Below are 26521 nucleotides of genomic sequence, written 5' to 3'. Positions count from 1 at the left end.
GAGATCACAGGGCAGACCCAGGTGCCACAGGTCGACTGACTGAGATGACTGGCTGATGCACCACCTGTGCCCCTTACTGTGCCAACTTGCTGTGCTTTAGCCATCCGGCGCTCTGCTCGTTGTTGCGAGCGTCGTTCCTGCGCTCTCCGTTGTTGTTGGAGGGCGACTGCCTCCAACTGCCCAGTAGCGTCCTTCACGAGCCTCTTCCACAGAGGCCGATCTTGACACAGCTGGTACCAGTTATCGGCAAGTCCACTCAGCTCCACATCCTGCTGTACCACATCACTCCATCTCTTCTCTAGCCCGTGCCGCGTCCGTTCAGCCCCCTCAATCCGGCCGAATAAAAGCTGCTTGCGCATGCGGTGATTGGGCATGCGGGCTACATGGTCCAGCCAACGCAGCCTTGCCTGCTGGAGCTCACTGATGGGGCTTTGTCCAGATCTTTCGAGGATTTGTGAGCTCCTCACACAATCCAGCATGGGTAAACCCAGGATTGATCGGAGGCAGGCCAGCCTCAACGTTTCTAACTGGCAAAGATGTTCCATTAGGGGGGTCCACGTTTCACAAGCGTAGAGAAGGGAGGGAATGACTGCGGCTGAGAAGACCCGAAGCTTCGTGTGGAGCGACAGACCAGGTAGCTTCCACACAGCGTTACGCAACTGCTGAAAAGATAATGCCGCTCGACTGATTCGGAGTGAGACCTCTGCTGTTAAACCGGAGACGGTCATGAGCACACTGCCCAGGTATGGGAAACTTTCCACTCTCTCCACAACTGCCCCATCACCGATTGGGAGTTGTGGGGGTGGAGTGCCCGATGGTACAAAATACCCAGGCAGGTGCTTCGTTTTGGTGGGGCTGATGGTAAGGCCCCACCTCTTAGCGGCACACTCCAGTTTTAGCAGCAGCGCCTCCAACTCCTCCTCTGAGTGAGCCGCAATTATCACGTCATCGGCATACATAACGTGGTTGACCAATAGGGAGCCATCCCTTGACGGCATCCGGGCATTGATCAGCCTCCCACTGTATCTGTACCAGATGGAAATTCCTCCGGTACAGCTACTGAAGGCCTCACGAACTACGTGGTCGAAATAGATGTTAAATAATGTTGGAGCCAGAGGACATCCCTGTCGCACCCCAAGGTGAACAGGGAATGGCTCCGACTCCCGGCAATGTAGTTTTACCCGGGTCCGCTCACCATAATGAAGGTCCTTAAAGATCGTGAGCAGCGGGTCAGGGACTCCGAAAGCACGAAGAACCCAGAGCCCAGGCCTACTGATGGTGTCATAGGCCTTTACCAGGTCAATAAAGCAGAGATGTAGGTCTTGTTGGAATTCCCTACACCTCTGCTTTAGCAAACGGACAGAAAATATGGCATCTGTGCAGGACCACCCTTTCCTGAAACCACATTGGGGCTCCGCAAGCCTCTCCTCAGCATGCCTGGTAAGGCAGTGTTGAATAATCCTTGCCAGGACCTTTCTCAGCACACTGAGGAGTGAGATGCCCCTGTAGTTGTTACAGTCTGTGCGGTCTCCCTTCTTAAAGATGGGGACCACCATGGTATCCAATCACCTCACTTACACCACCATCACTAATACCACCAACACCAACACCACCATCACTAACACCAGTCACACCACCACTATCACCACTACTAACAACCACAATCACTAACACCACCATCACTAACACAACTAACACCACCACCATCACGAGCACCCCCACCACTAATACCACCAACATTAACACCACCACTCCTCCCCCTGCCAGTATGGGACACCAAAGACAAAGATCCCCGTAGAGACTTAACAGGCTGTAGGGGCAAGTGCTGTTAGCCAGCAGTACGTATGAAGGCCGGCACGACACACGAGGGGGTTGGATTGCCAGCACCACGCCCGGCCGCCTTTGTCTCCCCAGTGGCGATCTTTACACACCACACCAGGTACTCATTCGAGGTTGAGTCAACCTAGGGGAGGCCCAGCACCGGTTCAGATAATCGTTACTGCTGTTGGCCTTTAGAGGGAATCCAACTCGGGGTCGCCGGGTTCATAGCGCGGCGCGCTGTCAGCTCTACGACCGTTCCACACACACACACAGACTCACACAGAGACTCGCACATGTAGAGACTCACACACACAGAGACTCACACAGACTCACACACACAGACTCACACAGAGACTCGCACACATACAGACTCACACACACAGAGACTCACACAGAGACTCACACACACACAGAGACTCACACACACACAGACACAGAGACTCACACACACACACAGAGACTCACACATACAGAGAGTCACACACACACAGACTCACACATACAGAGAGTCACACAGAGAGTCACACACACAGAGACTCACACAGAGAGTCATACACACACAGAGAGTCTCACACACACACACAGACTCACACAGAAACTCGCACACATGCAGAGAGTCACACACACACAGATTCACACACACAGACTCACACAGAGAGACTCACACACACACAGACTCACACAGAGAGACACACACACAGAGAGTCACACACACACAGACTCATATAGAAAGCCTCACACACACACAGACTCACACAGAGAGACTCACACCACCACCGCCACCACTCACCCACAGCTCGGTTCCACTCCTGCTCTGGGGTCGGTCCGCGTCTCTCTAACAGCCAAACTGCCAGTGGGAAGCACGTGGCGCGAGGCGCGGGGATGGTCCAAGGTAACCACGCCCCCGTGACGTCAGAGCCATGAGCTCCTCCCCCTCACACCTGAGCTCCTCCCCCCCTGCCCCCCCTCGCGACCACGCCCCATGGTCCGCCATTTCCCTCCCCCTCGCTACCCCCCTGCTCCTCCTCGTGACCCCCCTTCCCCCCCCGCCCCTCCACATTCGCAACCCCCCATGCCCCCTCACAACCCCCCATGCCCCTCACAACCCCCCATGCCCCCTCACAACCCCCCATGCCCCCCCTTTTTCTCCACCTAACGAACCCCCTCTATGCTCCCCCTCACCCCCCCCTTGCCCCCCCTGCCCTCCCCCTCGTGACCCGCCCCCTCACCCCCCATGCCCCGCCCCCCTCCCCCGCTGCTACTTCCGCTTAGGCCGGGGCCGAGTGGAGGCGGCGCGCGCTGTGGATTGTGGGTGGCGAGCGGCTGATTTGGTTTCCCGCTCACGGCCACCGTCAGTGGCTCGCGAAAGCTTCTGAAGCGGCGGCTCGCTGGGCCTCCTCTACGTCGACTCAGCCTGAAGGTGAGAACCTCGCGCGGTGTGTCCACATCAGCAGTGCCGGCGGCGGCGGTGGGGGGAGACAGAGGAGGCGCCTGGCCCACAGCCGTCACGTTCTGCTGAGTTCACGGCGCTGCTTCAAGCAGAGCTCGGCCCTGCTGCTGCTGTTGTTGAGAGGCACTCCCAGAGGGCCGTGTGGCTGATGGGAATTATAGTTGTGGTTAAATTATAGTTGTGGTTACAGTTGTTGGTCGTGGTTATTGTTGTGTGGTTGTTATTGTGGTGGTTGTGCAGGTGGTGGCACACGAGTTAACCCATAGCACCAGGGTCTAGCCCTCCTCTTGTACCTAGCCAGGCAGAGCAGTCAACCCACGGCACCTGAGTCTGGCCCGTGGCCTCCTCCTGCACTTAGCCTGGCACAGCCGTCAAACCTTGGCACCTGAGTTATTGTGGGGACATCACCGCCACGTAGTGGTGAATGGCGACTGTTGATGTGTGTGGGCTTGTGTGTGAGTATGATGGTGAATGCGTGAGTATCATGGTGATTATCATGGTGAGTGTATCATGGTTAGTTAGTAATACTGAGTGTGAGTTTGACTAATTCTCCCTCTCGCTGTCTCGGCTTTCCCCCCTAACTACCTCGCCTGGTGTACAGGAGGTTGTGGGTTCGACCCCGACGCTGATGCCTGCTGTATATTTGGAGTTTGCGTGTCTCTGTCTCTCCCCGTGGTCGTGTGGACTTTTTCTCCGGGTCCTCCGGTTTTTCCCTCCACATTTAGAAACATTCGTTTAAAGTTTTGACTTAAAACTTTAGTGACTGTGATGATGAGCCACTTCGTTAAGCTATCATTGGTGCCAAGTCGCTTCTGAAAAAGAGATGTTTAGCTGAGTGGACCTTAGTCTAGTTTTCTCTCTCCTTCCCGAGCACAAGAACAAGCAGGAGCAGGGGTAGGAGCATTCTCCACTTAGTGGTGGTGACGACACCACGGCGCTTGTGCCAGGATATGTGCACCACAGATATCCATCACATAGAGACCCATAGAGTCATCACACATAGACCTATACACTCACCACGCACATACCCTCAGACTTGCACAGAGAACCATAGACTCACCACAGAGACCCATAGACTAATCAGACAGAGAACCACAGACTCAAACAGATCCACAGACTCGCACAGAGCCTTATAGACTCACCAAACAGAGACATAAACTCACCAGACAGATACCCATAGACTCAATCGTACCCATACTCACACAGAGACCCATAGACTCACCACAGAAACCCATAGACTCAGAGAGAGACCCATAGACTCACCATACAGACCCATAGAATCACCACATAGAGACCCATAGAGTCATACAAAAACGCATAGACTCACCACACAGAGAACCACCGAATCAAACAGACTCGCACAGAGCCCTATAGACTCATAAAACAGAGACACATAAACTCACCACACAGAGACCCACGGACTCTCACAGAAACCCATAGACTCACCACACACAGATCCATCGACTCACAGAGAGACCCAAGGGCTCGCGTGTGTGGTTATTTAGTTGAAGGTGGAGGGGGATTACCAGCCCCTTGCACCCATCCAGAACTCCCTGTTGCCACTGTGTGGCTGCGAGGCGACGTGAGGTTTACAGCTGGTCAGGTTTGGCGCCCCCCCCCCCCCCCCCCAAAATAGCATTTCTCACAACCACCACTGCGTTATCGACCGTCGCCATTCGCCAATAAGTGACAGTGACGTCACCACGGCGCCTGTGCCAGGCCAGGTGCACTTTGAAGCCACGTGAAGTGTCGAAGGCTCGCTGACCGGAGGTACTGGAACAGACCCAGGTGCCATGGGTTGGCTGACTGAGATGACTGGCAGATGCACCACCTGTTCCCTGTACTGTGCCAAATTGCTGCATATTTATCATCCGGTGTTCCGCTCGTTGTTGTGAGCGTCACTCCTCTGTTGTTGGTGGAGGGCGACTGTCTCCAACTGCCCAGTAGAAGCGTCCTTCACGAGCCTCCCTCGCAGAGGCCGATCCCGACACCGCTGGTACCAGTCGTCGGCAAAGCCCACTCAGCTCCACATCCTCCCGTACCGCATCAGTCCACCTCCACTCCAGCCCATGGCGTGCCCGCCCATCTACTCTCAACCACTTACACCACATATTCGTTAACGATGCGCACCCTAATCTGCCACTACAGTTGTGTGCAGGGTGTTGTGATGTCACGTAGTTAGACGTTTCTCCTGGTCCCCCCCCTCCGTTATAACGCGCCATCTATCTATGGCCTCGTCGCATTGGCCTTCATGGACGAGTGGTGATGGTGAAAGATGATTCAGCGGTGGACACTGAATTACCGGGGCCCCATTTAACGTTCAGGTGACACGGGGCACGGTACGTGAAGAACCTCTTATCTGTCCTGTAAGCAGACTCCTCTGCGTGGGATATTTAACACCTCTTAATGCACAGACAACAGCCAACTCAGCCTTGCCTGCCGGAGGAGCTCGCTGATGATCGGACAGTGTCCAGATCTCTCAAGGATCTGTGAGCTACTCGCACACAAAGATCCCCCGTGTAGCCTTTAACAGACTGTTGGGGCAAGTGCTTTATAACATCATCAAAGGGGCGCTGCAATATGATGCAATCAAAATCACCGATCAGAGATTTTCCTATATATTGTCTTTGTTGATCGTGAATCGAGACTAATTGTATTGATTCCACTCAATCGATCTGGCAGCAAGCTCAAAATGTCCGATTTTATCTGCAATATTTTGCATTTCACAGATCATTCAAAGCAACGGTATTGATGCCCGATTTGTATGAGTGGGTGGGTGGCAGGGTGAGTGGGTTTGTGAGTGGGTGAGTGAGTGTGTGGGTGGCTTTAGTAGTTGAGCGGGTGGGTGAGTCAGATAATGAGGCACCGCAGTGGTGAGATGTTAACTCCCTCGCCCAGAATACAGGATGTAATCAATTCGATCCCGACCCTGAAGCTGTATATTTGGAGTTTTCATCTTCTTCCGTGGTCGCGTCGATTTTTTTGATTCCTTGGGGTTTGTTTTACACGTAGGCTTTCGCGACCAATATTATCCATAATAGAGGTTTTTTTTTTGGGTTAGATCGCGTAAATATATAAATGTGTCGTTAAAACCCACCACCACCCGACACAGCCAACTAGTAAGGGTTGTCACGTAATCAGAACATGCCAATTTATCACTAGTACAGCACACCGGTGTGTTGGAGAGTCAAGCCACAACATTTACAATCTGAGTACAACGTTTCGCCAGTAATTACAACTAGCTTCATCAGGCGACAGCCAGATTTGTGGAGAAGTTAGTCTGTTTCGTTCCTTATAAAGAGGCATAGATGTGGTGACCAAACTTTGGCACTCTTGATGCAAAGTGGGGAGGGGGGGGGAGATTAATGAGTCAACGTACATTATGCATGCGCATTATGCGAACCCTTTGCGCTTGTCCTTCCGGTCCACTGTGTGCATTAAAATAGCCGGGTTTTCCCTCCGCATTTAAAATCAACATGCGTTTAAAGGCTTTGAATGCAATAAATGTTTACGTGATAAGCCACTTCGTCGACCTATTATTTGTAATCAGGTCACTTGATATACCTCTGTGGGCCTTACCTGGTAAAATAAAAAAAATTGTTTAGTTTCAGTTTATTGGATGGTTGAGTGGGTAGGTGGGATTTTGAGTGCGTGGGTGTGTCAGTTGGAGATTGAGTGGGTGTCAGGGTGAGTGGGTGGGTAAATTGGTGAGTGAGTGAGTGTGTTTGAGATCCAGTGGGTGGGTTTGTGTGAGTGGGTGGGTGAGTAGGTGGCTGAGCCGGAGAGTGGAGTGCCATGGTGGCGAGATGTTAACTGCCTCGTCTTTTATAAACTAGGTCATGGGTTCGATCCCGACCCTGACGTCTGTATATTTAGAGTGAGTGGGTGTGTAGGTGGGTGCATAGGTAAGTTCTTGAGTGAGTGGCTTGGTGTGTTGATGAGTCAGTGGGTTAGTGAGTGAGTGAGTGGGTTTGTGAGTGGGTGAGTGAGTGTGTGGGTGGCTTTAGTAGTTGAGTTGGTGGGTGAGTCAGATAATGAGGCGCCACAGTGGCGAGATGTTAACTCCCTCGCTTGGTATATTGGAGTTCGTAGGTTCCCCCCAACCCTAAAGCCTGTATACATTTGGAGTTTGCATCTTCTCCCCATGGTCGGGTGGAATTTTCTCCGGGTTCTCCGGGTTGTCCCTCCGTATTTAGAAACATGCATTTATAGAATTTGGCTGCTATAACGTTCTACGTGAAAAGCCACTTCATTGAACTGTTATTTGTGGTCACGTGGCTTCTGAAAAATATCTATTTTGCTGTGGGCCTGACCTGGTAAAATAAAAAAATATTTTTAAAATGTAGTTTAGTGTGTGGATAATTGGGTGGGTGGGTGAGTGGGCAAGTGCATGGGTGAGTGCCTGGGTGGGTTTATGGGTACTGAGTGGCTGGGTGAGTCAGTGCCTGGATGCATGTGACGGTGGGTGTTTAAGTGAGTGGGTGACTGTGTGGGTTAGTGGGTGGGAGAGTCATATAGTGGGGGGCCACAGTGGCGATATGTTAACTACCTCGCCTCGTATACAGAAGGTTGTGGGTTCGATCCTGACCCTAATGCCTGTATATTTCCCTCCACATTTAGAAACATGTATTTAGAGGAGTTAGTTGCTATAAATGTATACATGATAAGCCTCTTTTTTGAGCTATAATTTTTGGCGATGGTGCTTCTGAAAACAATATTCATAGCTCAGTGGGCCTTACCTGGTAAAATAAACCTGGTTGAGTTAGTGGGTGGTTGAGTTAATGGGTAGTTTAATTATTGGGTGGCTTTATTATTGTTTGGTTGAGTGATGGGTGGGTGGATGATTAGTTATTTGGGTAGTGGGTGATTTGGTGAGTCGGTGAGTGGCTGAGGGAGTGGGAGGTGGTTGGGTGAGTGTGTGGGTTAGAAATGGAGTGGGTGGCAGGGTGAGTGGATGTGTAAGTGGGTGAGTGAGTAGGTGAGTGGCTGGGTAATTAGGTGAGTGGCTCGGTAAATAATTGAGCAGCTGGGCGAGTAGGTGAGTGTATGGGTGAGTGTGGGTGGGTATGTGGTTGGGTGAATGAGTGTGTGGGAAGGAGGTTAGGTGGGTAGTGGGTGGGTTATACATTGAGTGAGTGCGTTAGTGACTGGGTGAGTGAGTGGGTGGGTTAGCGATTGAGTGGCTCGGTGAGTGAGTGCTGGGTCGGTGAGTGGGTGAGTAGGTGAGTGTGTGGGTGTTAGTGGGTGGGTGATTGATGGGGTGGGTGTGTGAGTGAGGAGATGGGTGGGTGGGTTGGTGAGTGCATGAGGGAGTAAGTGGGTGGTTGGGCGTGTGCATAAGTGAGTGGGTCAGTGAGTGGGTGTGTGGGTGTGTGTAGATTAGTTTGGTATGAGATTGAGTGGGATGCTGGGTGAGTGGTTGAGAAGATAGGTGGGCAAGTTAATGAGTGAGTGGGTGGGTGAGCGGAGGGGTGAGTGACGGGTTGGGTGAGTGAATGGGTGAGTGACGGCTGGGTGGGTAATTTAACATGGGAAGTTGAGTGGGTAAGTTAGCGTGTAAGTGAGTGGATGGTTGAGTCAGAGAGTGAGGCGCCAAGGTGGTGAGATGTTCACTATTTTGCCTAGTATACAGGAGGTGGTGGATTCGATCCCGACCCTGTCGCCTGTATATTTGGAGTTTGTAAGTTCTCACCCGTGGTCGCCTGGATTTTGTTCTAGATCCTCAGGGTTTTCCCTCTGCATTTAGAAGCAACATGCGTTTAGAGGATTTGGCTGCAATAAATGTATCTGTGATAAGCCACTCGTATATCTATCATTTGTAGCCAGGTCTATTCTGAAAAGGATCTATATAGCTCAATGGGTCTTGCCTGGTGAAATAAAAAGTAAATTTCGGTTTAAAGCTTTCATGACTGCAAGGATTCATCTTCTTGGTTCTTTCGGTAAAGTCACGTAGAATGGTAATAAAATAATAAAATAAAATAAGACAATAAAATTCTCACGACGTTTTGGCCACAACACAAGTGGCCTTCTTCAAGTGAAGAGACAGGTCTGTCCGGAAGACAGAGCTTGAATGAACGCTGACATGCAAGGACCGCGTCTATTAAGCTGTGTGGGCGGAGTTAATATATGAATTTGCATGTTACCTGCATCACCTCCGGAGAGGAGGAGGGAGGGGGCTGGGAACACAGGCAGAGAGGAAACAAGAAAAGGGGCAAGTGCAACAGCCAAGGTGCGCTGTTGTGTCCTGAGTTGCCTTATGACTATGCTGTAAACTGGACTACTATATAATACAATATTATACCTTCCAATCTAAACTACATGGTATAACATCATATCATAGACAAATTCCACTTTTGAATTATGCAATACGTTACTTTACACTACCCTATACTTTAGATTATAAACTATTAGACTTGTGATATTACATTATGTCTTATTCTTTGAACCCAACTATATACCACACTGATGTATATTCATTATGCAATTACGATGCTATATATTGCCTTATGAGTTATGTTAAACATTACAATGTTATACTATTAATTATTATACTACATGTTGTAAACCATACCATTGACCGTGGTGTAAGAAGTATTAAGAGGCAGTGCCAGCGAAAGGGCTGCGGTCTGAAAATCACCATAAAATACAATCAATTAAGAACCGAAATGGTTTAAAACATCTTTCCAATGGTTACTAAGCCAGAATCCATCTTCTCGGTTGAAATTGTCTCTGTGCTTGTATATGTGGATGGCCTCATGAACGAATCTCTCATGGTAGCCGGTTGGCTTGCAAAGAACCTCTGTCTTGGAGAAGTCAATGTCATGTGAGCCCACTGAATTATAACAGTGATCTGCCACAGCAGAGGCGTTCGTCCTACCGTGTTTCATGTCTGCTTTATGTTCGCGGATGGGGTCCGATATATGTCGTATGGTTTCTCCAATGTAGCTGCTACCACAGAGGCACTTTAGTTTGTAAACGCCCGGGTACTGTATGTCTGGAACCACATCCTTTACAGATGGAACCAGATCACGGATTTTTTGTACTGTGTTGAATCGGACCTGGATCTTGTGTTTATTCAGGATTTTGGAGATATTTTTGTGACCCCCGCAATGTACAGTGAGGGAAAAAAGTATTTGATCCTCTGCTGATTTTGTACGTTTGCCCACTGACAAAGAAATTATCAGTCTATAATTTTAATGGTCGGTTTATTTGTGGTGAAGGTTGTTTTGAAAACGAGCTATGTAGCTCATTGGGCCTCACCTGGTAAAATAAACATAATTCATTGTGTAGGTGAGTGAGCAGTGTGTGAGTGAGTGCATACGTGTGTAGGTGAGTGGGCGGTGGGTGAGTGAGATATTGGGTTAGAGATATAGTAGTGGGTGGCTTGCTGAGTGGGTGAGTGGCTCGGTGGTTAAGTTAGTGGGTGGTTTAATTAATAGGTGATTTAGTTTGTGAGTGGTTGAATTATTGGGTGGTTGACTGATGGGTGGGTGAATAATTCCGTGGTAATGGGTGAGTAGATGAGTGGGCGGGTGGTTGGGTGAGTGGGGGATTAGAAATTGAGTGGATTGCAGGGTAAGTGGATGTGTAAGTGGGGTGGGTAAGTAGATGAGTGGCTGAGGGAGTGGGCAGCTGGTTGGGTGAGTGGGTGGGTTAGAAATTGAGTGGGTGGCAGGGTCAGTTGATGTGTAAGTACTGGGTGAGAAGGTGAGTGGCTCATTGAGTAAGTGAGTGGATGGGCGAGTAGGTGAGTGGATGGATGAGGGAGTGAGTGGGTGGGTGAATTAGTGGGTGGGTGAGTGGATGTTTGGGTGGGTGGATGAGTGAGTGTGTGGGTAGGTGGTTAGGTGGTTAGTGTGTGCGTTAGAAGTTGAGTGGGTTAGTACCTGAGTGAGTGAGTCGGCGGGTGGGTTGGTGAGTTCGTTGTTGGATGAGTGGGTGAGTATTAGTGGGTAGGTATGTAGGTGAGTGATTGACTGTATGGGTGGGTGAGTGAGTGAAGAGATGGGTAGGTGGGTTGGTTGGTGGGTGCGTGAGTGAGTGAGTAAGTGGGTGCGTGAGTGCATAAATGGCTAGGTGAGTGAGTTTGTGGGTATGAGATTGCGTGGGTGGTTGGGTGAGTGGTTGAGAATTAATTTTGATGAGTTAGTGGGTGGGTGAGTTGGTGAGTGAGTGGTTGGGTTAGCGTATGGGTAAGTGAGCAAGTGGTTGGGTGAGTGTGTGGGGTAGTGAGTGATTGAATAAGTGGGTGAGTGAGGGGCTGGGTGGTTGGCTTGGGTAGTGAGATTGTGGGTGGGTAAGTGAGTGGGTGAATGGGTGTATTGGTCGGTGAGTGTGTGAGTAAGTTAGTCGGCACATGATTGAGCGGGTGGCTGGCTGAGTGCGGGAGAAGATGGGTGGGTGAGTTAGTGGGTAGGTGAGTTGGTGCGTGGTTGGGTGAGTGAGGGAGTGACTGGTGGGTGGGTAAGTTAATGTGGGAGGTTGAGTGGGTGAGTTAGTGTGTAATTGGGTGAGCGGGTCAGAGAGAGGGGTGCCACTATGGTGAGATATTAACTACCTCACTGAGTATACAGGAAATCGTGTATTCGATTCTGACCCTGCTGCCTGTATATTATGAGTTTTAATGTTTTGCCTGTGTCCTCGTGGATCTTTCTCCGGGTCCTCCAGATTTATCCCTCCACATTTAGAGTCAAGATTTGTTTAGACGATTTGGCTGCACTAAATGTCAGCTTGATAAGCCACTTCGTTCACGTATCAGTTGTAGCCAGATCACTTCTAAAATGTTTTATATAGCTCTGTGGTGCTTACCTGTTAAAATACAAAATAGTTTAGTTGTAGTTTATTGGATGGGTGATTGGGTAGGTGGGTAGTTCGGTGCGTGGGTGGGTTAGAGGTTGGGTAGGTGGCAGGATGAGTGGGTGGGTGAGTAGATAAGTGGCTGGTGAGCAGGTGGGTGGGTGAGTGCATGAGTTATAGATTAAGTGGGTGGATGGGTCAGTGTGTGATTTGGGGCATGAATAGGTGAGTGGGTGGGTTAGTGGAGTGTTGAGTGAGTGGGTCGTTGAGTTAGTGAGTGGGGGGTATGCAGGTGGGTTCGTAGGTAAGTGGTTAAGTGAGTGGCTGGGTGTGTTGATGAGTGAGTGGGTTTCGCGATTGAGTGGGTGCCAGGGTGATTGGGTTCATGAGTGCTTTGGCTGGGTGTTTGAGTGGTTGGGTGGGAGGCTGAGTCAGAGTGGAGCGCCAGGGTATCAGAATGTTAACTCCCTCGCCATTTGTATAGGACATCGTGGGTTCGATCCCGATCGTGACGCCTGTATATTTGGAGTTTGCATGTTCTCCCTGTGGTTGCATGGATTTTTCTCTGGGACCTCAGAGTTTTTCATGTATATTTAGAAATATACATTTAGAGGCTTTGGCTGCTATAAATGTCCACGTGATAAGCCACTTCTTTGAGCTATCATTTGTTTGCCATGTCATTTCCGACAAGGATCTGTATAGCTCAGTGGGCCTTACCTGGTGAATTTAAAATAATTCAATTGTAGTTGAACTATTTTAAGTGAATAGGTGGATGAGTGGGTCGGTGGGTTGGTGAGTAGCTGGTTTAGTAAGTGAGAGGTTGGATGAGTGGGTGGGTGGTTGAGTTGTTGGTTTAGAGATTCGGTACGTGGCAGGGTGAGTGAGTGGGTGGGTGGCTTTACGAGTGGGTGGGTGGGTGGATAAGTCAGAGAATGGGGCGCCATGGTGGCTAGGAGATGTTAACTACCTCGCCTGGTATATTGAACTTCGTAGGTTCGATCCCGACCTTGACGCCTGCTGTATATTTGAAGTTTGCATGTTTTCCCCGTGGTCGTGCAGGTTTTTCTCCAGTTTCTCCAGTTTTTCCCTGCACATTTAGAAACATGAGTATTTTGAGCATTTGGCTGCTATAAATTTCCATGTGATAAGCCACTTCGTTAGGCTATCATTTGTGGCCAGGTCGGTTCTGAAAAATAGCTCTGGTAAAATAAAAAATGGTTTCATTTATAGTCTACATAGGATTGACTTCCCAGGAAGTAACACTCATTGTATAAACCCCAGAAGAATATTGTTTTGAGTCACCCAAACCAGAATGTGAACTGATATATTCGTATTTTCAAGCGAGGTTCTCGGCCACAGACCACCTGGACAAATATGATGTAGTTTAGTTTGCATATGAATTATTACTTGGGGTTTGTTGACATGATAAAGTTAATGTTTTCTTTGACATGTCTATTGTGTTGTACACTCTGACAGGGGCTCAGGCTTGTTGGGGCAGCATCTGGCTGAAATGCACCTTCACAACAGGAAGATTGGAGAGAGGCTTCACAAGGAAGAGAAAACTATCGGTATTGAATCATGAAAATGTAAAACATGTGGAAAACTAGGCCCACCGATCCAACCCTAGCATCATGTCAACTATGTATTATGTTGACATTCCTTCGCACTGAGAGTAGGCATGCTAATCGGATCTAATGAATATGTGTAAACAGGCGATTTGTGTGTAAACAAACACACATTTCATACAGCTGTTTATTAATCGTAAAAATCAAGCGATTGAGCTAGTGAATGAGATAGACACATGCTGTCATTATTTCATACATGAACACAACTAGCCAGCCAGCAGTCATGCTTTTCCACACCTAATCACATTCATCTCTTTGTTTTAGCCATCTTTGTGATGAAGGGAACTGTATTGTTCATGTGTGTGCAATGTACTTTTCAGAATATGAATTATGTTGGGTAATATATGAATTATGGCTATTAAAAGTATCTGTATTTAAGTCCATCAGGGCAAACTCTTCTGCAAAGGAGACTTAGAGCATTCAACATTGCGTCCCTTTATATTTTTGCTAATTGCAATATTTTTCGATTTAAAGCTTTCGTGACTGCAGGGATTCATATGCTTGGTTCTTTCGGTAAAGTCACGTGGAAGGGAAATAATAAAATAATACAAATAAAACATTATATAATAAAATTTTCACGAAGTTTCGACCACAACGCAAGCAGACGTCCTCAGATGAAGAAACAGAGCTGTCGGAAAGACAGCGCCTTAATGAACACTGGGCAGTGAACACTGGGCAGTGTTCATTAAGACGCTGTCTTTCCGACAGCTCTGTTTCTTCACCTGAGGACGGCTGCTTGCGTTGTGGCCGAAATGTCGTGAGAATTTTATTATATTATGTTTTATTTGTATTATTTCCCTTCTACGTGACTTTGCCGAAAGAACCAAGAATATAATCGCAATATGTTCAGGAGATAAATGTCAAGGTCTGCTAGCCAAAAGAAGGCTTTAGGAGAGAGTTCATGTAGTTTTGCTATTCATTCATTAAAGGGCAATAGAGTAAATGCTAAAATAAATGTTTCCAGCTAATTTTTTTATATACGCTAGATTTACAAGTCTATAATGTACAGAAAATACCATGGTTGGCCAGACCATCGCTCGGCATCTGCATGTGGCTCCTGGGCAGTTCAAGTGTGGCTCTGCAGAGGCGCTGCTAATTTGTAACTCTTCAATTTAACTTTATATGAAGTGAGAACAATCTGGTATCGGAGGCAGGCCATGAGTACTCCCAGGGCACTGAGATTTCTAAACTCAAAATTCCACAGCCAGTCAACACGAGTCAACTTCTGTATGGCTAATCTTTATCTCTTGTGGCTCCCGTGGCCATCTAAAGATTATGGTATGCTGCTGGTAGGGTCAGGAAAGTTGGTCACCCTTGGTATATGCGTTGATGATTTTGTGCAATGTTCAGCTGCTCCGTCACGACAGGGGTCCCAGTCAGTTTGAGACTGCTAAATTAAGGTTCTCATGTGCTTTACAGATTTTGATACAAATTTCAGTCTTGAATTTCTCCCAACAGGTATGGACCCTGGGCAGGAGGATGTTGAGTATGTGGGTTTCATACGGCTATATGCTGTGGTTACATCCCACATGTGATCTCCGCTTTAAAGTCATGAAACTGGTTGTAGCCCATTTAAATGGGCTACAACCGGCTGCTTGCGTTGTGGCCGAAATGTCGTGAGAATTTTATTATATTATGTTTTATTTGTATTATTTCCCTTCTACGTGACTTTGCCGAAAGAACCAAGAATATAATCGCAATATGTTCAGGAGATAAATGTCAAGGTCTGCTAGCCAAAAGAAGGCTTTAGGAGAGAGTTCATGTAGTTTTGCTATTCATTCATTAAAGGGCAATAGAGTAAATGCTAAAATAAATGTTTCCAGCTAATTTTTTTATATACGCTAGATTTACAAGTCTATAATGTACAGAAAATACCATGGTTGGCCAGACCATCGCTCGGCATCTGCATGTGGCTCCTGGGCAGTTCAAGTGTGGCTCTGCAGAGGCGCTGCTAATTCGTAACTCTTCAATTTAACTTTATATGAAGTGAGAACAATCTGGTATCGGAGGCAGGCCATGAGTACTCCCAGGGCACTGAGATTTCTAAACTCAAAATTCCACAGCCAGTCAACACGAGTCAACTTCTGTATGGCTAATCTTTATCTCTTGTGGCTCCCGTGGCCATCTAAAGATTATGGTATGCTGCTGGTAGGGTCAGGAAAGTTGGTCACCCTTGGTATATGCGTTGATGATTTTGTGCAATGTTCAGCTGCTCCGTCACGACAGGGGTCCCAGTCAGTTTGAGACTGCTAAATTAAGGTTCTCATGTGCTTTACAGATTTTGATACAAATTTCAGTCTTGAATTTCTCCCAACAGGTATGGACCCTGGGCAGGAGGATGTAGAGTATGTGGGTTTCATACGGCTATATGCTGTGGTTACATCCCACATGTGATCTCCGCTTTAAAGTCATGAAACTGGTTGTAGCCCATTTAAATTTTAATATACCCGTTTAACACGTAGGCTTTCGCGGCCAATATCCATAATATCGGTTTTTTTGGGTTGGATCGTTGAAATAGAAATTTGTCGTTATACCCGCCACCGACACAGCCAATTCGTAAGGTTTGTCACATAAACAGAACATTCCAATTCGTGAAGGGCTCACAAGTGACGTCATCACATCTATCCCTCCAAGGAATGAAACAGGAGGATTTCTCTACGAATTTGGCTGTCCACCTAATGATGATAGTTGTAAATACTGGCGAAACGTCATACTCAGATTGTAAATGTTGTGGATTTTCTCTCCAACACTTCGGTTTGCTGTACTAGTAGCGGATTGGCATGTTCCGTTTACGTGACAACCTTACAAATTGGCTGTTAGGTGGTGGTAGGTTTAACGGCTCATTTATTTTTATGCGATCTAACCCAGAAAAAAGCATATTATAGATTTAATATACCCTTTTGTTGAAGGACAGCCTGGGTGACCAAAGTTTTATAGGAGCGGCAATAATGTTTACTTGATTAAATTAGTTTTATCATGGAGCGGTAAAATCAGCTGTTGTTCAGATGTCAGTCTAATTAGTATTACATCGTAGAAATATGAGAGTCCTTTGTGTAATAGTCTATTAACCACTGATGATGGTAACATTGGTTTAAGGTTACATTTTAAGAACTAGATTGACGTACATTTTTTCTTGCATAAGTACACAAATTTATAAAACAGTATATTTGATGAAAAAATGCATATATTTTCTTCAATTGCACAGAGTTGTACCTTTGATAACAGGGCACACAGTTACAACTGACATCACCAGATGTCACTCAAGTTCCCTCAGAGATCGATCTTGCATAACCAGTGTTCACGTAATCAGTTATGTTTTCGCTAATTACCAATTACACTCAGCCGGGTTTGACAGACTTGTATGAATGTATGTTGCACTTCCTTTCCACCGTACATAGCCAACCGTGCTAAACGGAGGTGCGGGAATTAAGCGCAGAACCTATCGTTAGGATCAATGCTGTTGTAATTTTTTATGAGGATATCAATTGGTGGCTAGAATGAGATGTTCAAAGACTACAGCATGATAATCGGTACATAACATGAGTGTCGAATTATGTCTTAAGAATTACCCAGCCATTTGTACATAAAATTCAACGTTTCTGGGTGACCGTGTTCTTCATTGCAAGGCCCGCGGGCCGGTGGCAGTCCCTGGTGTCCTTTTTACTGCGACCCCTGACGTGCAGTCCCCGACAATACACACAAGTGAAAACACCCCATCATGCTGTCAAACCCCCCAATGGTTTCAAATGTGAGATGGCTCTTTCACTGATAATGTCTTATTCGCGAAAGTGGCCCGCCTCCGAAAATGAGTGAATATCACTGTTTTAGGTCAAGGATTGGCCAAATAAAGTAGGTATTATTTGCTTATGTTTTTAAATGTCTGTAATAAAACTATATTTATGCCACCAGCTGAATGAGTGGCAGGAGGACTGGGTGACGTTCTTCTCACGGCAGCGACTGCAGCTTCAGCTGGACATGATAGAGAAGGACTACGGTGAACGGGAAACCCGCGAGCTCTGGTCTCGGCTTCAGGTTCGTAAGCCGTTTCACTCTCGCCCTTAACCCTTTCCTGTTCCGAGACGACTGCTCATTTCAGGATGGGTCTCGTTCACCACCGAATCTCGGAACGCGCAAGTGGTTCAGCGGTATTTTTTTTTAGAGAGGCATAGCGCCGTTGTTTTTAAAGACATTGTACTCGCCGCAGAGCACCGTAGCGACAGGACAGCACTCTATTATAGCTGGTACCAAACTGTGCTACACACCTTCCCGCACGGCCTTGTGGGATCCTCGGTACCGATAAAGTTATTTAATATTTACTTCCTATTACGTTCCGATGACGTACACGAGATTCAGCGGTGAACGGGATGCACCCCGCAACTTGCAGTCATCTCGGAGCAGGAAAGAGTTAATACATGCAGCAGTGTAGCTCATCATGTGCACAGCCATATGGGAAACCCATTTGATCGCAGTGGGTTTTCGAGGTGACTTTAAAGGTAAAGTGGTGTTTCACACGCAGGCTTTCGCGACCAATATTATTCATGATAAAGTTTTTTTTGGCTTAGATAGCGTAAGTGTAAATGCGTCCGTACACCCACATCCACCCAACACAGCCCATTAGTAATGTTTCTGACATGAACAGAACGTGCCATTTATGTTATTGCTCGGCACTCTGGTGTGTTAGAGAGGAAACGCAGAACATTTTCAAACGAGTACGACCTTTCGCTGGTGATTACACCCAGCATCATCAAGCAATTGCCAGAAGCGTTCTGGCTTCTGGCAATTGCCTAATGGCAATTGGAGTGGGTGTACGACGCATGTAAATTTATGCGATCTAACTCTAAAAAAACGTTATCATGAATAAAGTGGTGTTGTTTTTTGCGTGGTGTGCAGCTTCGGTTGGGGGAATTTTTCCGGGACGTAGAGGTGGTTCCGGCACTGCTCCACGGTGACCTATGGACTGGGAACGCTGCAGAGATTAATGAAGGGCCCGTCATCTTTGACCCAGCCTCCTTCTATAGGCACTCGGAGTACGAGCTTGCCATCGCTGGGTAAGAAAAAACTACAAACAACCAAAACAATTGCAGCAACTGCCGTTCACTGCCCTGTCTATGGCATGCAAGGTTCATTCGTATAACCTCAGTGTGGCAAGGGCTGGCTCATTAAATAAATAACAGAGACCAGGTAGAGTTGTGGTTGAGATGTCTACATGCTTAGGTCTCCACCCTCTCTATTTGCTAACTTACAAAGACTCATCCTTCCTTGCTAAGGCTTTTTGGGCAAATCCTGTTAAAGCTGATACGGTGCACAAAACACTAGTGGAACGATAAAACTCTTACTTATCCACGGCCCTTGAGGATGCTTGAATGTTCCAGAAACACAGTTTGTCGAACAAGGAAGACAAGTTGCCACTGATGTGCTTTACCAGAAATCCAAGCTGAAGATAATTCATTACACGTCAAATGGAATTCAAACCCTCAGAGCTGGGATATGCTTCAGTGAACAAAAACACATTTGACATGATGTTTACTGTGCAGCCATTGGTGACTAAGTTGAGACCACAGCATTCCTGCCCTCAATTCGCAGGAACGTTTGTTGATAGATGGCTCACTGAATTTTGAACGGAGGACCTCAATGGCATTGGCTCGGTGCTCTGACATTGAAATTAACCTCGAGCCACTCAATTTCCTGCATTACGTTGAATTTGTGAAAATGTTGTTCATTGTTATGTTGTTCATACTGGAACAGCAGCATTGTAAGATTTTGAATGTTTGGTGTTGTTTGGGTACAGGATGTTCCAGGAGCTTTAGCTCCACGCTTCACTCATCCTACCACGCTCTCATCCCAAAGTCACAAGGCTTCGGCAAGAGCCAGAAGCTCTAGCAACTCTTCCACTACCTGAACCACTGGAATCACTTTGGGACAGGATACCGAGGGTCATCCATCTCCACCATGCGCAGTCTCCTCAAGTGAATGAACGGTGCAGGAAATCGTGGGCTATGGTGTATGACTATAAAAATTATTATCGGCCATGATATACATTGTTGAATAAAGGCCTTCCCTAAGCCACCACTCAATCTCACAAAACTAGTCCATTTAAATGCTGTGCAATGCCCTAGGCATTCCACGTGAGTGTGACCGGGGGTCCCTTTGTTCCACATCCTGGCCGTGATCTCCACGCGAAAACTGGGTCAGTTAATGTCCGAATCAGAATCTTTAATTAGGCTGGACGAATCTGATGAGCTATGAAGCTCTTTTTTTCACAGATGTCCAGTCGGGGCGAGTCAGAAAGTTACAACAACAAACAACAGTACAAACAGATAGGAGGGCAAAGTAAAGGAACGCGAAGAAAATTTTGACTTAAAACTTTCGTGACTGCAGGAATTCATATTCTTGGTTCTTTCGGTAAAGTCACGTAAATAGAAAACAAAAAACAATAAAATAAAGACCGCTTGTGTTGCGATTGAAACGTCCTGGGTTTTTTGCTTTTATTATTTTCAATTTATTTTTTATTTGTTTTATGTATTTAATTATTTAATTTGAATTTGATTTCTTGTTTTCTATTTACGTGACTTTATTTACGTGACTTTACCAAGAATATGAACGCTAAGCAAGTCATGAAATAAAAATATGTAAGAGTTCAAATTGCATTAGTGCATCAATTCCTGCCAAATTTTTTTATCACCAAATGCCATTTTGGGCAATGCAGTATAACAAAAACAATCCCAGATGTTTGGCTAGTACCAGTTACAGTGTATGTTTTTGTTGTTGTTTTGCTATGGGAGTAAACCCATGCAGAGAAAGGGACCAGAATTAGGAAAGCGAAACCAGGCACTCCTTCAGAAGATGCCATGCACGGGCGTGACCACTGCACCACCCTGACGCCCAAACAAATGTAATTCAAATAATCTACAATACTGGCAAATAAACCCTATTAGTGTCAACCGAATATCCGGACAATCTGGCCTGTGTATAGCTGCATCGGTGTTTCTATAAGTCGTATTCAAATTGCCTGCTATGAATAATATTTTAAAGTACAGGTTGCCCACCTCTGGTTTTATTTAACTTACCAGTTGTACTCATTCTGTTTGTCACAGGTAATATGGCAAGGAAAATATTTCGCAGCACGATTAGGACAATTATGGTGACACATGTGACCCCCTCTACACAAGTAACAGTTGAGAGTCAATGCTGTGATGTTGTGCGATTGGTGCAAGCGACCCCATCGTTGTGTTTTAATGTTGAGCAGTTAAACTTGCACTGTTGTGGGGTGAGGTCAAGGCCGATGTCTGCTTGCAGCGGTGTCAAGATGAGCGTTTTGAAGAGGCTCGCGAAGGATGATACTTGGCAGTTGGGTGCAGTCTCCCTCCATTAACAACAGAGGGCAGAGGAGCGACACTCACAACAATTGGCTGAGCACTGGGCGTATACAACGCATGAAGTCGGCAGCAAGTTTATCTCAGGGAGTTGACCCGCACACGACAACTGGGTCTGTCCCGCGTGTTCACGCTATAACGCGGTTGCCTTCATTTAGGGAACGCGCACCGCCATAAGGCGACTTGTGAGCGGTCGACGCCGAACTACTTTCTTGAGCTGCGCGGTTGAGCGAGACGAGACGGTAACGCGGCGGCGTCCCCTCAAGTTGTTTGTAACCCAATTCTGACTGCGCAGTAAGAGGCGGTGGGGGGGTCACCAAGTGACACGCAGCTTGACCGTGGAGTAGACCGCGAGGACGCCAACGTCGCCTAGGCAACGCCGCCCCCCTCTGGCTCTGCCTGCCTCGCTCTGTGCACGTGAGGTGTCAACCACGTGACGCGGGCCACTGCGCGCGTTGCGTCACCGCTCACCGTGGGGGCCCCTCCGCTACGTCCACATCGTACAGTCGCACATTCATTAATAGTCACACTCTTAATCATGTTTATGGTCATCGTCATTAAAGGTGAGTTTAATAATACTACTACACAATGTGTGCATTAATATATACGGCATGAATAAAACGCACCTGTAAATATCCTAAGTAAGTTTGACCTGACATTATTGCACAACAATTGCCCAGCCACCGTGGGATGTGTATCCTCCAATGTGTATCTGGCTCTGACCTGACTTATATAAAAGTGCAGCTCTGCAATTGCTTGGTCACACCACCGCTGGTGAAAAGACCTTCATGAGAGCAAACTCTTTACGAGTATTTGGTCTACTTTTCCATATAACAATAGGTTTTACCCTTTCTGGCAATACAACAGGTGTCAAGATGTTAAAACACCAAACAGAATCCTCATTCAAGGAATCCTGTCTGCATTAACCACACGTACTTGTGGTGAACATTCTTTGAAACTGATTAGTCCACACCAGGAAGGTCCCATATTCTACTTTTCCACGTTGACCAGATGTGTTGGAAGAGCCGGCTGAAAGCCACACTTTGCTGCATCACACACGACTTGCCGATCAGCTGTGGTGTGCCCATTTAGCGACCTCTGGTCTGTGAGTTCCGTTTACTAACCATTAACAGCATGGCAGCTTTCTAATTGGCTTGTGTGACAATTCACCTGTGTCATTATCTCTTGCACTGCCTGAAATAAGTTTTGGCGTAAGGGAGGGAAATTATGACTCACCCACCTGCACCTGCCTTGTGCTCCCAGACACCTAAGGACCTTACTACCGCTGTGAGAAATTGACGGGCGTAGACTGCTGTATGGCGATGATGTATTCACGTCGTTCCTGCTGTTTTCCTCTTTTGCTAGGTGATGCAATTGGTGTGCCAACACCTCCAGATGCAGTTCCTGAAGGACCTGGGCATTCGGGACATGTTCGTTTTGCCTGTGATGAATGAGTTTGTCCGAACACACAGGGAAGTCAGCCTGTTCATCGAGGTGCGTTTCCCATGTTTATTTCACTCGATTGGTCGTCTGTTTGCAAGGTCATGCTCTGCCCAGAGGTCACCCACTGAGATTTTTTTTACCGTAACATTACCGTCACTTGGGTTTGGTGATCGATTCAACGGGGCAAAAATATTTGTAAGAAGCGTAAACATGGCAACGTGATCATTGTCAGACCACGGAGAACCTTCAGAATGCCGAGTATGATCTTTAAATTGATCCTGGACTCGTTCGGGGGATATTTGAACAATTTGAATATTGGGGCGATATTGTCTTGCTACGGGTCTGAGTGAGAAGTCTCCCAGCGGTTTTTTGAGTCCATAATCGAGATTTTTGGGTTAGAGCACGTAAACATGCACTCAATGATACACTAAATATGCACTATTTATTTATATATATGCTAAATTATTTTGTTGATATGTAAACTCTGACTTTAACATAGCCACTTCCATGACCAGTTACATGCTAATTCCTCACATTAACATTATGTTAATCTCCCATTTACATGCTAATTTCTGACTTTAACATCCTGCTAATATATCACATTAGCATAGCTACTTCAATGCTAAATCGTTCTGTTGATATGTAAACTCCTTTGTCAAGGTGCTCCGCTCCTCCCACCCAGCTTAAAATACGCTGCCAAGCTTAGCAGTGTTCATTGGAGCGCTGTCTTTCCGACAGCTCTGTTTCTTCACCTGAGGACGGCTGCTTGTGTTGTGGCCGAAACGTCGTGATAATTTTATTTAATAGTTTTTATTTTATTATTTTATTATTTCCCTTCTACTTGACTTTACCGAAAAAACCAAGAAGATGAATCCCTGCAGTCACGAAAGCTTTAAATCGAAAATCAACACACGTGGTACAAAACAAGTATCATATGTTATAAGAATAATATAAACATGCAATATTCACGGCAATGGCAGTGTTGTTCAGCGTGCCCTGCTGTGGAAGCCAGCCACATGAGTTTGATAACCAGTCATGACTAGTATCAGTGGAAAGCAAAATCTGAACTGGTTCAATGCTTTGCTGACCCAGACTGAGCAGTATGGAGTGCTAATAAGTTAACCGGATGATACATTATTATTTGGCAATGCTGCTGCTGCGTTGGCAGTGGTGCCCAAGAACAATTAACTAAAAAACTCAACACATTAGTCAGTAATGTTGTGGCCTCAATAGACACAACATTATATGCAACGTTTCGGGCCATGGTCCTTCTCCCATTTGTACAATGAAAAAGGGCCATTGCCCAAAAGTCTACATTTTTTCATTTTTATTTAATTTTAAGGTCATTGTTATTGACGAACGTGTTGAGTTACCATGATAATTAAGAACAGATTTTGGTAGAAAGGTCCTGTTACTATGATGAATGTATCCTCTAGACAAACATACAAATTCATCACAGGGTTGCCTAAAGCTTGCCAATAGAAAATAATGCCGATTAAGTTGTGGGCACCCGACATTCACTTGCCCTGCGGCCACTCCCTCAACGACACGAGTCGCATTGACTCAGGGTCCCGCGGGTAGTTCCATGACTCGGTGGTCCAGGAGAGTGGCACGAGCGATGCGGGCATCAGCTGGGCGCCACAAGGGCAGCCATGCTTCGAGTCACTCGCACAGCTCCCTGTTCAGCACGACGTGAACGCATTCCCAGCCTTCTGATCTATGTGGCTTTTCCGAATCAAGCAAATTGTCACTGATAATTTAGCACATTTGCTATGCTATTTAAAAAATATCTAGCGATTCATTTTATATAGCGTCGTTCATGATTATTGCATCTCAGAATTTCTGAGGAGCCAAAGACCAAGCTGGAATATTGCAAGGGAGGTGAGCCTGCACCAACAATTGCCCTGCATTTCTATATATGTTCAGATGTTGCCAGCCAATTAGTGAGTGTGTATATATGTGGAAGGAAACTGGAGCACACAGATAAGTCACTGCTGAGTGCATTAATCACCCTTTGTGAGATTTGACGCAGCATGTAATTAAAATATATTTCCAATTTGTCTTCGGGTGATTTTGTAGGTGTTTGTTTTAAGCAAGAGGAGAGTGGAGTTTTAATGCCATGTCCTGAATGGGCCTTCCATTACAAAGTCCTCATTCAGGATCCCAGTCCCACAACATTTCAAGCCTCCCTCTCAGTTCTACTGCTCTTTGCACTGAACATTTAAACCTACTTATTGGGCCTTCTGATATGCCCTCTTTGGTATCATGACATGCCATTTCCTATACTGGATCATTGTAATCATCGCTCCATCATGCCTCCTTGTCAGTCAGTAAACTTCTAACATTGGTGTCGTGTGTGTCTGTTGCAGGGATACTCTGGGGGGCCCTTTCTTTGCCAGGACTCAAACGGCCGCTGGTTGCTTTCTGGAATCACCAGCTGGGGTGTTGGCTGTGCACGGGCATACCAGCCAGGTGTCTAGCGCACAGTCGCCAAGTTCATGGACTGGATTCACCAGAACATGCAGTAGTCTCTTATACATTTCTGCACAAGCAGAATACTATAGATCAGGGATATAAATATTTTGGGAACTAAACATCAAAATAATTAATTAAGGCAATAAATATATTTTTCTAAAACTGATTTAAAGTTAATGTTAAAAGGTTAATTTAATGAGCTGAATGCTATATTTTAACTGCACCATAATGCAAAAAAAAATTCCAAGTGAACACAGATTTTGGGTCAAATCAGAAAAGTATTTTTTTTACATGCGTTGTCAATAGCGTTTTTATCTTTTGGGTTTGCCACACATGTCAACGGGCCTGGCAAAGCAAACATGAGCATGATGTTGGCATTGGCAGGAGATGAAGACAGAGCTTGCTATTTTTCAATGTTGCTTAATTCTTTCAAAACTGACACAATGGACAATGAATGCACTGTCTAAATATTTGGCCCAACCTGATTATACATGCTAGCAAAGTGAGTGTTGTCCAAACTACGTATGATACATTTATATTCTTGTTATATTTTGACCTGGGTCATCAACTCGCATCTCCCATACATTAATTGCCATGGATGTTGAGCAGTAGGGGTACTCAGAGGGGGTCTATTGGCCTTCTAGGGGACCACTGCAATGATCGGGGCATCCAGAAGGGATGATGAGTTCCACAGGGAGAACGTTCTTCATTGCCTTTGAGTGTCCATGGCAAGGTTATTGGTGATTACCTTCACCTCCCCCGGTCAACACAGTCCATGAGTTTGTGAGTTTTGCTTTACTAACGACATGAAAACAAGACTGGTTTGCACAAGGAGCCTGCAAAAATTTTATTTAGAAAACCTCATGAAACGTGATGCATGGCACTTATCTGAGACGCCCCTTATCTGAGACGCCCCTGTGTAAATGGCGTGATATCAAGACCATTATTATCATAGTGAACTACATGACGTGTGTAAGAAAACTATATAAACATCTATTGGAAACATTTCATGAAAATATGTACAAAAATGAACACTTTAATAGTGTTTCATGGTATTCCAAAAATTTAGACATTTGATTGGTTAAGATGGTTTACTCGTTGGGATGATAAATGGCAATGATCCTTCATCATGTAAAAGACTGTAAGCTGCTTTCAAAAATATATATTTTTTGAAGATCGTATTCACACTCTGCAACAGTCTATTTTCCACATCAAACCATAACGTGTCTGTCGACTGCAATTGAAAATTGATGCATGCTTAGTAGCGATCGGGTGAATAAACATTGCAATGTGTCACATGTTCGTGTCTGGGTGGCTTTTGCTTGAGATTAGGGATCTTGTGAAAAAAGTTATAAGACTTTATATGAAAACCTCCACAGAGGCCGATTTTGACACTGTTGGTACAAGTCATCAGAAAGTCCAATTAGCTCCATCCACATCCTTCTGAACCGCATAATTCCATCTCTCTTCTAGCCTATGACACATCCATTTAGCCCCATCCAGCCAAACAAGCTGTATCATGGGACCTTTTTCCAGAA

The 26521-nt window shown here is 46.2% G+C and overlaps 1 protein-coding gene across 3 annotated transcripts; it reads left to right on the top strand.

Moving 5' to 3' along the window:
* Positions 1 to 3077: 3077 nt before the first annotated feature.
* On the top strand, positions 3078 to 26281 carry LOC142923874 (fructosamine-3-kinase-like). 3 transcript variants are annotated; one of them, XM_076064839.1, is made up of 7 exons: positions 3087 to 3241; positions 13544 to 13635; positions 17602 to 17724; positions 18583 to 18740; positions 19481 to 19669; positions 22431 to 22559; positions 24878 to 26281. In XM_076064839.1, the coding sequence occupies exons 3-5, from the start codon at positions 17668 to 17670 to the stop codon at positions 19497 to 19499; spliced, it is 234 nt and encodes a 77-aa protein (XP_075920954.1). In that variant the 5' UTR covers positions 3087 to 3241; positions 13544 to 13635; positions 17602 to 17667; the 3' UTR covers positions 19500 to 19669; positions 22431 to 22559; positions 24878 to 26281. The 3 variants fall into 3 exon arrangements, 2 of the variants coding, with proteins under 2 accessions (XP_075920954.1, XP_075920955.1); XR_012940918.1 differs by lacking the exon at positions 19481 to 19669 and having other exon boundaries at positions 3078 to 3241; XM_076064840.1 differs by lacking the exon at positions 13544 to 13635.
* The last annotated feature ends 240 nt before the right edge of the window (positions 26282 to 26521 follow it).

The sequence above is a fragment of the Petromyzon marinus genome, unplaced genomic scaffold (assembly GCF_048934315.1).
Source record: "Petromyzon marinus isolate PM22_M1 ecotype Great Lakes invasive population unplaced genomic scaffold, UKy_Petmar_22M1.pri1.0 PM_Scaffold_8, whole genome shotgun sequence".
NCBI classification, from domain to species: Eukaryota; Metazoa; Chordata; class Hyperoartia; order Petromyzontiformes; family Petromyzontidae; genus Petromyzon; species Petromyzon marinus.
The sequence above is the reverse complement of the archived record's forward strand: the minus strand, read 5'-3'. Positions and strand labels throughout refer to the sequence as shown.

What these genes read in the sequence shown, in the direction of transcription:
- LOC142923874 (XM_076064840.1), top strand. Translation starts at nt 17,668, where the DNA reads ATGATAGAGAAGGACTACGGTGAACGGGAAACCCGCGAGCTCTGGTCT. An exon ending in AGCTCTGGTCTCGGCTTCAG is followed by an intron (nt 17,725 to 18,582) that starts GTTCGTAAGCCG and finishes CGTGGTGTGCAG; the next exon opens with CTTCGGTTGGGGGAATTTTT.